The sequence below is a fragment of the Buteo buteo genome, chromosome 3, assembly GCF_964188355.1.
Source record: "Buteo buteo chromosome 3, bButBut1.hap1.1, whole genome shotgun sequence".
NCBI lineage: Eukaryota > Metazoa > Chordata > Aves > Accipitriformes > Accipitridae > Buteo > Buteo buteo.
This window is the reverse complement of record NC_134173.1, coordinates 27,726,606-27,736,810: the sequence shown is the minus strand read 5'-3', so window position 1 is coordinate 27,736,810 and position 10,205 is coordinate 27,726,606. Positions and strand designations below refer to the sequence as shown.

General features: G+C 41.4%; 1 protein-coding gene across 1 annotated transcript; it reads right to left on the bottom strand.

The window, feature by feature from the left end:
• Positions 1-2,434: 2,434 nt before the first annotated feature.
• On the bottom strand, positions 2,435-10,000 carry LOC142029448 (histamine H3 receptor-like). The gene is made up of 3 exons (XM_075024299.1): positions 9,712-10,000; positions 6,931-7,097; positions 2,435-5,197 (listed from the first exon to the last, which is right to left on the bottom strand). Exons 1-3 carry the CDS (start codon positions 9,998-10,000, stop codon positions 4,412-4,414), a joined length of 1,242 nt encoding a protein of 413 aa, XP_074880400.1. The 3' UTR covers positions 2,435-4,411.
• Positions 10,001-10,205: the final 205 nt, after the last annotated feature.

Genomic DNA, 10,205 nt, shown 5'->3' with positions numbered 1-10,205 from the left:
AGAGCAAGTGTAGGGAGAATTTAATGTCATCAGCACTTAGGTCAGTAATGCAGCTTACTTGTGCAACTTCCACGGGGACCCACAGTTCACAAGAACCTTCTTGGACTAAACCCTCCCTCTGACAGTTCCCAATATTTCTGCTGCCTGGCTGAAGGATGAGTAAAATGTATGGAGATCCTGTGTCTTTCTCTGCTGGAAGTAACTTCTACATCAGAAGAATGAAGAGACTAATCTACCCCCTCACCTAAATCACTCCATTTTTCTTGCTTATCAGCTTCTTTCCTACTCTTCTACCCTACTAACAATAACTCACAAAAAGTGAGACGAGCAACCAGATTCCCAACTTACTTCCCAGTACAGTTGCAAAGGGTGCCAGAAATAAGCCAGAGGTATTACTGAAATGTCTGCCCACGCCCCTAAAACCAGGTTTGCATCAAGAAGCACTGTTCAGTTAGAGTGATTACTCTGGCAACTTCTAACATGTCAAGTAAGCCCAAATGGAGGCAGTGTTACATGTTTCACTGCCCCTCACAGGAGCTAGGCTTGTGCTCAGTATCTTGCATCAACTAACTTGCTTTTCCTAGGCCTTGCACAGAGCATTGTCGCAGACTTCACGAGGCCTCAGGCTACTTAAACATAAGTCCCTCTTGATACCAGCATTCAGCTGTTGTTCTGGCCTATACCAACCAGTTGTGGCAGAGACCAGGCTGGTATGAGAAGCAAGCAAAAGATGGGAGCAAGGAAGAGGAAGAACAAAAAAATATGACTTATCATAGATATAAGAGTATGTGTCCTTATCTACACGTGGCAATGGCTTCATTTCATAGATAGCCTTTTGATAAGCTAACCAGAATGAGATGTTTAACTCCCTATTGCTAACATTATCAAAAGCATGTCTTATAAAGCATTAAGGAACCATTTGCTCTTAAAGCTGACACAAAAGGATTTGTTTGCACATGTTCAACATTACTGACTTTACAAGTTGCATTTTAAAAGATGGCAAAAGCTTTGCAGAGTAAAAGACTGGTATACACTGTGCTTAAAGAAAACAGGTGGGTGTAGTGGGGACTTGTGTTTTGTGTTCTGACCTGCTTTGGATATAACTGTCGACTTTTGGCAGTAATTACAAGCCTAACTCATTGGCCGAGATTCTATAATGCCTGTTGCTCTTTAGGCATCAACAAGAAATATTACATCTAGTCTAAAGAACGACCAAGAAGTGTATTCAGAGAATGTTGGAGAGGAGGTAGAAAAGCCAATATGCTTTTGTAAACCTCTCAGTTACACCATAGCTGTCATAAGTTTACATTTTAGCTTCTGTTAGTCCAAAAAGAAATGTAAGAGAAAGAAAAAAATAATCAAAGGAAATTATAATGGGCCAGAGTCTGTAGAAGGAGAGAACTTTTCACCTCGACAGCTGAGCGTGACAGTGGAACAAGACCAGGCTGGGCTAGGTAATCAGCTGGTCTGCCTGGAAATGATGTCAACAGAAATACATCTCCTTGCTGCATTTGTCATACTGCAGCTTCTTATTAGTGATTAGACAGTCAAATAAGGGCTGTGCCCCTGGCTATCTGCCACGTCCCAGTTTCTCAGGATGACAACTCAGGTTCACTGATTCCCAGGTCAGAATTAAGGTGAAATGACACCAGGGATCCTTTAACTCACAAAACTCAACTTTTATTTGCTCATAATAAGAATTGGCATGAAACTATGTCAGAAAACTGTGTAACACATGCTAACTGTACATCACCAAACATATACTACAAGACTTGCTTGGAATCCTTGGGGACCAGTTCAGGCAAGAAAATAAGGAGAGCCCTCTCATTGAGTCATGAGGTTCAGAGCAGACCCCCTTGCTTTCTAGACTCCTCAGAGAGGAGCCCAGGGGCAGCTGGATCCACTCCTAGTCCCAGACTTGGTCAACGGTTTATGTCTAAAGGGATGAGGTGTGGGGATTATGGGGAGCACGGGGAAGAGAAAGAGGCAGAGAGAAAAAAGAGAAAGATTTCACCAGTCCTGGGTCCAGCATTAGTCCAGTCAGCTGAGAGGTCCCATTCTGGTGGGTGCATACATGTGGGGCTTCAATTTGTGTCCTTTTATAGTCTCCTTGCCCCTCCTTAGAGGCGGGCACTTGAACTCATTAGGCTAATTAGCCATCATGCGTGGTTTGTGCTTCTAGAACCTTCAGGAAATGGGTTGGTGGGCTTGGGGGTGGTTTGGGGAGTAACTTCTCTCTCCCTGCAGGTATGACCATTCTTTGACCTCTGGCCATATGCAGTGAGCTGCCCTGTGCAGCCTGTCAGAACAGGGAACTGCAGGTCCTCGTCCTCCAACAGAACCTCCTCACCAGCTTCTCACCTGGGGTTTGGTGCTATGCAGGGTTCATTGTTATGCAGGGTTCGCCCTTATGCAGAACTTGCCCTACCACAATGTTTGAGACATTAACTCTTTCAGTCTCCCACACCATCATTCTCCTGACACTGAGCTCAGGTTCATGTTCTCACCTGAAGGTGTTAAGAATGGCTCGTCTTCCTCAGCACTTCACACCTGAATCTTGGGCAAGTTTGTTCCCAAAAAGCTGACTACCCATCAGTGTTTCCTAGCATTTAAAAAACACCAAAATTGAGATTTTTCCCCCCTTTTTTTTTTAATTTATGTATTTCTTTCATGCATTCTTGGCATAATGTTATTTTCAGTTCATATGTTGTAGTCCATGATTAACATCTTCAGCAAAGATCTATTTACAAAACAGGTCTTTGAAGTAGTGTCTATCAACTCTTACCATTCTCAGCTCATGTCTGAGACAACACTTCCTACATTACTGAATACATGTGTAATTCGTGTAAGTAGATGAGTTTAAATTATCATATAGTATAGCAAAAGAAGTAACTGTGATTAAGTGATAGTTCATCCCAGAAGGAAAACATTCAGAAGAGTGTTAAGTAAAATATACTAATATACTATATGAATATACACTAAATAAAACCAGAAGGTAAAAGGGACATCCACTACCTCTCACATTTCTTTAGTATTTATACTTCCATTTATTTCCTAGCCTTATACTTACTGACAGTATGGTGTAAAGAAACTATTTATATTTTAAAGAGTTACATCTGTTTATTTAGTAAGGAATCTAGTACCTAGTAATTCCAGAGTTGTACAACTAAATAACTCTTAACAGTTTGGAAACTGTGTATTGAAGGAAGATTACCTCCATGCTGTCTCCTCTAAGTCACCACACATACTATAAGTAGTCATCAAGGTCAACCATTTTCGTGGCTCATGCAGCAAACCAAACACAGCCTTACACAGTGTGTAAGAAATATACCCATTAATCATAACCTCCAACAAAGGGCTGGTAACCGAATTAGAAGTAGTACAGAAGAGGACAAATGAGATATAATATCCACAGATAGTCTGTTTCTCAATTATTCAAATTGCTTGCCTGCTGGCACGCTGAACCAAATGGGGATTTCCTCAGGTGTGGAGTTGAGTTGGTCCCTGTGCATTATGTCATATTTGGAAGTGAGCAGGGCTTGTAAGACCAGTGTTTCTCACAGTATGGGTTAGAGCTTCATTGGGAGTCACAAAATGATCCAGAGGGGGCTATGCAGTGTTAGAGCCGCTCGGACTGCTGCGCACTTCCTCCCCTGGGCCAGCAGCAGCATATTTCTCCCTCAGGAAGTAAGAACAAATACTACTCTTTTCTATGATCTCTCAAAACTATAGCTGTAGAAGGCTTGTTTCTTGAAGAATACCTGGAGATGCACATAAATGCTGTATACACCTAAATTCTCTGCTGCTGCATCTGAGCAAGTATGCAGATTAATGCCCTTCTGCAGAGAACACCTTAACTCGAGTTTTTAAAAGTAGTTGCTGTATTCCCCTGATGTCCGGACATCCTTAGTGAGAGGAAGTAATCCTCCCGTGTGCCTGACAACAAAAGTCGTAACTAGATGTTTTATGATAAGGAAAAAAATGCTCTGGATGCAGTACAAATTGTTCAAAAGAAATAGAATAGAGAAGATAATAACTTTAGAATACTATTGACCATAGGGCAAATACCCACCTTTATTGTATTTTTAACTAATACCACCCATGAACTCTATTATAAGCTATACTGCAATTGAAGATAGTATTTTCAACAACCAGAATGAAGATAATGTGGATAGACTACCAGGGAAAGCCAGATAGAGGCAATATCCTTTAACCAGCGAATTGAAATAGCTGGAAAAAGTACAGAAACTTTGGGTATGCATATTTGTCTGAAGGAGGACACATTTAATGGAAGGCTTATCTAGGCTTTCTAACTAGACTAATCTCCTGGTAGAAACTAACTTTCACTTCAAACTGTGGCTACTTACATCCCTCATCCAGCTCCTCTTGAGCCTTTTTTTCCTTTTTCCTTCTAAAAAAAGCCTGATCTCAATGTTGCAAACTTTTTGGGACATAATATTTTCATGAAAGCCATTCGAAATTTAACATGACAGAGAGGGTAGAGAAATGGATTCAGGGAGGAATTGAGCCACAAAAGCCAAAAGGTTATTTCATACAGGGAGTTATGGACACAGGTTCCTTGGCAGGCCCCACGAATAATCATTAGCAAAGTGTATGGGGCCCAGCAAATGGCAAAGGCACATACAATTATGGCAAGCGACTTAGCAATTTTCTTGTCCTGCTGCAGTTTTGACCCAGTCCTTGAGCAGAAAGAAACAGAGAAGTCATTTTCTGGGGTTACAGAATTGCCTCTAGATGGAGATAATTTCTCAGTTATCAAAGACTCTTTCTTTGGCCTCGGGGAGGAAGAAACACTGTCCTCTGCTTCCGATGGAGGAGAAGATGCTCCTGGCCTTGGCAAGAAGCAAAACCTCCAGGACAGGCTGCTGCTCCTTGGAGGCTCACAGTCCTGCGTGCTGCCGTGCCGCTGGCGCCTCTGGATGTCGTGGAAGATCTGCATGTTGAAGTAGGCCACCAAGAGCAGCGGCACGAAGAACTCCAGGGTGGATGCGCACAGGAGGAAGTACCAGTTGTTAAGGAACTCGGCGTAGCACTGATCCGCCGCTACCACACTGTGTCCGGCCACGTGCTCCCAAAAGAGGATTGCTGGGCAGTAGAGGAGGAAGGCAAAGACCCAGATGGCCACCATCTTGACAACAGGGTTGGACGTTATTCCCTGCTGGGCTCTGTAAGATACCTGCGAGGGAAAAAAAGAAAAAGGTCGCACCTGTAAAGACACATTTTGGAACCAACAGAAGTAGCAGGAGAGGAACTTAGCAGAGTGCTTGGTAATCTGGAACTGCAGCTGTGCTGACCAGGTGAATGTCACACAAGTATGTTTAATTCATTGATTGATGTTGACATAACATAGAGGTGTCTTTCTACATGTTGATGTAACTGTGCTAGGGTCCTGATCCAGGTGATGACACATGATCATCCATCAGTACCTAGTAATTTGGTATGCCTTGTTTGAGACATCTATGGTCTGAAGTGCCACAGTAATAAGCATTTTATTGTTGTTGTTAAGAGCATGGCTTCCATTCACTGACAACTGCACTGCTTTTTACAGCATGTTACAAGCAAATAGGACTACACGTCACAGTGGTCAACAGAAAATGTGGCACATATATTTAATACCCACCTTTGAGAAAATTGTTTATTGCACAATTCAAGAAGATGTGAGAATAGATTTCAGCTTTAGGTCATGAAACCACAAAGTCATCCCTTTCTTCCTTATCCCCCCACTCTGTGTCCAGTACATATTTTCCACTATAAGTTGCAGAACAGACTGAAATATTGTAGCTCACATCCTGCTCCATCCCTTTCACAGGATGACAGGGTGAATGTGTAATTCTGGGATCTTAGACATCCAATTGAAAAAAAAGGTTGAATTTATGTCATTAAAGACTATCATACAAATGTCCATAGGTCTTAATTACATTTGTGCAGGTGCTCTGAATTTTGCACTTTGTAAATGCTGAGTCTTTGGCTTTCCAGTGTAATGTTTCTTACATGCAAAATGTTTTGGTGTTTGATTTCTGGGATTTTTTTCTTAAAATGAAATAAAATAACATAAAATAATAAAATATAATAAAAAGGCAATTATAATAAGTTAAATTAAATATAATTAACAAAAATAAAACTGAAATTCTATCATATGACATTATGTTGACATTCTCATACATCACCAAATAGCTGGAAACTTTAGCTCTCCCTGACATTTCCCTGCCACCTGAGCTAACAGAATGGCTAGTGAGAAATGTTGATCTCCATCCTTAGCATGAACCGAGACATAACGCACACATAAAGTGTGTAGGATGCTTTGCAGAAAGCAGAGGCACAGAGTGCATCTGAAGTTTGGGGTTCTCCAGGCACCGAGAGGAGTCTATTGCCGCATGCCCAGAAGCAGTTGCTGCCATCTGCACCTTGTCCCACTCTCCGCCCCCTTTGCTCTTGCTCCCAATCTTCTCCAGGATCATTTGGCACCATGTATCAGGTCTAGACATCCTCCCCGATATCCTTCACTGCCCTAGCCTCACTGCCTTTTCCTCCCATGCTCGATTTTATGTCCAAAGCCAAATCCAGTTTACTTTGAATTTCTTCTTTCCTTGCCCCCTTTTTACCAGCCTTCTGCCTTACCCTTTTCACCCCTCAGCCTGCTTTTCCTCAAGCAGTAGCACAACAGCAACCTGCAACAGATATTGTGAGAAAAGTCTTGTTTGACCAGCTCTGGGCTGGAGCATTCTCAGTGCAGAATATTCACCACACCTAGCTGCAAATATCTAACAATCTCCACATGCTAACACATTTTTGAGGGCTATTATTGCAATTAAGTTTGGGCTTATACTCACCAACATGGCAAAGGTTGGTGAATATAATCCTCCAATGGTCTTGCGACAAAATCAGAGAAGCTATAAACAGGGTACTTACAGCTTTAGTAACTGACAGGAAGCGGTCATAGCTGATAAGAACAATATTAAATACTGAAGCTGTGCACAGGAGATAGTCCATAACTAGCCAGAGCTTGCAGACACCTTTTCCCAAGTACCATTTCCCTGTCAGGCTGTAAGGGATGTAGAGGGGCATGCAGAACACACCTATGGGAAGCAATCACAGAGACAACATGCAGTTCATATAGATTGCAAATGGTACTCCTAGAAGCAGAGACACACACTATTCTGGTATTTGGCTAAAAAAAAAGATAAATCTATTAAGGTGAATATATAATTTATATACAGAAATTCTTACATTCTCATGAAATCTGATGGTGAATTCCTATGTATTAGATCTTAGAGTATGTATACTGATTGTTGGGAATAAGCTCAAGGCACATCAGCAAAGAAGGATCTGCTGAAGAAGAAAACTGCAGTCTAACCAACTTAGAGTCTCAAAAGGTATATAATCAGTGCTGCAGCATATATGCACTGTGGTTGTGCTCTGACATGTAACCTCATCATTGTATATCCTCTCATCTTTTATCTGTGTTAGAGTTTTCCCCAAAACACATCTACAGATGTTGCTAATGCCAGTTATTATTGTAAGATTGGTTAGCATTTGTAAGCTAAAGACAATATATTGGACAGTCTGCGTGGTGTCTAGAAACCTCTTCTAGCAGAGATAGAGCAGACTCAGCAGAGGTATGAAAACCTCTCCCATTTTTAAGGGGTGTTTTAATCTCATGCTGGTTTTCCAGCTGAGATTAAGTCCGGAACTATTTTTTTGGTTGCTACATTTGTTTTTTGTCCAAAAGGCCTTCCACTGAAGTACTTTTATAAGAAAGTTCTGTTTGTGGTTTATTTTTAAGCCATCAACTTCTTCATTTTACCACTAATATTCTTTCAAAAGTATGGTGCAATATCTGATGCTACATTCCTGAAAATGCTCATTTACCAGAGACAAAGAGAAAACTATATGCAGCTTCAGGATCCATTTTAAACTCTTCAGATTATTCTTTTCTTAATATGTCCATCAAGATCTTAGAAGTTACTGACCATATCCAGGCTGATGTGGCCCACTGACAATAAACCTCTGGGCAGTGAGCTGGCAGATTGTTATCAACAGGGAAATGTGTACATCTCTTTCAATACTGATTGCTTGTTTTAGCATATACTTTAAATACAAGCAGCATCACTTTTGTACAAAATACTCATTTTTCATAGTTGCTGATGACAGCTCCTGCTCTCATCAGTTTCAATGGGATCAATGTTTGGCACCATGTCAAAAAGTAATGACTGCTTTTAGCCATAGATATAAATACAGATGCAAGAACCAGGTTTTAAGCATTTATATTTTAAACTATTCTCACTTTTACTAATTAGTAATTTCCATGCCTGGAAAGAGTCAAGACTTGTAAGGATTAAAAAAATACCACAGCAGCTTCAGAAAATAAAGCATTTTCTGACTGATCGCAGAGACGAAGTCTAAGATTTGCATGGTCTATAGGCCAATATAATACTGATACTAATCATTTCCTGTTGGCTGATTTAAGACTCCATGAGGCACCAGCCACAAACAAGAACTGATGTAGAAGGTAGATAGTTAAATCTCTTGACTAAACTGTAAGATATGAGGAGAGACATTCTTTTGCAGAAGACCTGAGCAAGGAAATGGCAACTCTAGCAAATTGTCTGCCTGGAGCAAGAAGCAAAGGCTCTAGCACATGCGTTGTTTGGGTTCTGTCCCATGGGGTGAGCCCCAGAATTAGGCACCACAGGTTATAAATGGCTTGAATGAAGGACATTCTTAAAGGCTAAACTAATACACTTCACTACACAGCACTGACAAAGGAACAGCAGTTAGGGGTACAGTATTGCTAGAAGTGGAGTAGGTAAATGAGTGCTATTTCCCTCCTTGTCGTTCAGGGAATACTGGTCTCTGTCCTGAAGAGAAAGAACTTGTCTGCAGAAATACCTCCTTGCTAGCCTCAAGTCAAGATGTTTGCTGGAACATCTGCCACAGGACCGTGGTTTTGTGAGGCTTTCTCTGCTGCACGGGCTGTTTCCCTGGCATGAACCCTGAAGGAGTATTGCACAAGGCATTCATCCCCCCCACCTCCTCGCCCAGCATCACCCGCCAGGACTTGATCCATGGCACCTCCAGGGGCCAACTCTTCTAGACTTCTGCAATGACACTATGGGAAGAGGGGACTGATAAGAAAAACAGATGGGAGATGCCAGGAGGCTGCTGCTGGCATCAAACAATCCATTTGATCTATAGCCCACATTAAGTGGAAGCCAGTAAAAAGTCATAGTAGTAAAGTGTTTTGTTGTAGAATACACTCAGAAGCCATTAGTACTAGGTAGAGAAGTAATTGATTTACCTGTATGTACCACAGATGGCTGTATAAGAAAACAGTTACACTGTCAAATATAAAGATGTTCTGAAGTGTGTGATGAACAATCTTACAGGAGCAAAGGTAAACCATAAACTGTAGCAAACAATTGGTATTCACATACAATAGTTGCTCCTTTTTCCTGAAGCAACATTAAAAGTATTTATATGAAAAAGGATGCATTTCTCATTACAATGTATTTGGAGCCATAATAGGCTGCTAAAACACTTCACGCAGCTTCTACCATTCCTTACCCTTCCCCTAGACACACAGCTGGGAAAGAGTTCTCTTAGAAGAAAACCACCCAGAAAATAAACCCCATTGCTTCTCCTAAGATTCCTAGGAAACAGATAGTACATGCCTCCACAGTTGTGACTTACCCACTGCAAAGTCAGAAATAGCAAGATTGAGAAAGAAATAGTTACTCCGATGCCTGAGGTTTCTGTCCATGATGAAAGCAAGGATCACCAGGATGTTTCCAAGGATGGTGACCAGAGCTAGCAACACCATGAGGAAAGCCAGCAGCACCAGCACACCCAGTGAAAACTTGGAGCTCGATGACTGTGTGGACAAAGTCTCATTACCCGTTCCAGCTGTCTGCGGAGTTTCGGCAGTGCTGTTGTGCATGTTGTGTATCCAGGTCAGTTCAGTCTGGGAAGAAAGTTGCATCTGCAAGAGTTATCCACAAGATTGAGACAAGTCTATTAGCAGGCTGGGCTGAATACTGACACATCAAAAAAAAAATAATCACAATATCAAAATAATGGAACACAAGACTGAAAGGCCTGGAGTCTCTAATGTTCTTTAATCTGAATGCACCTATTGGCCTGAAAACAAAATCTATGAAAAAGACACCTCATAAGCAGCAGTAAGT

Coding starts and splice junctions, on each gene's coding strand:
- LOC142029448 (XM_075024299.1), bottom strand. CDS start 10,000: ATGCAACTTTCTTCCCAGACTGAACTGACCTGGATACACAACATGCAC. Junction 7,098..9,711: donor TATTTCTGACTTTGCAGTGG/GTAAGTCACAAC, acceptor TGCTTCCCATAG/GTGTGTTCTGCATGCCCCTC. Junction 5,198..6,930: donor TCCTGTCAGTTACTAAAGCT/GTAAGTACCCTG, acceptor TTTCCCTCGCAG/GTATCTTACAGAGCCCAGCA.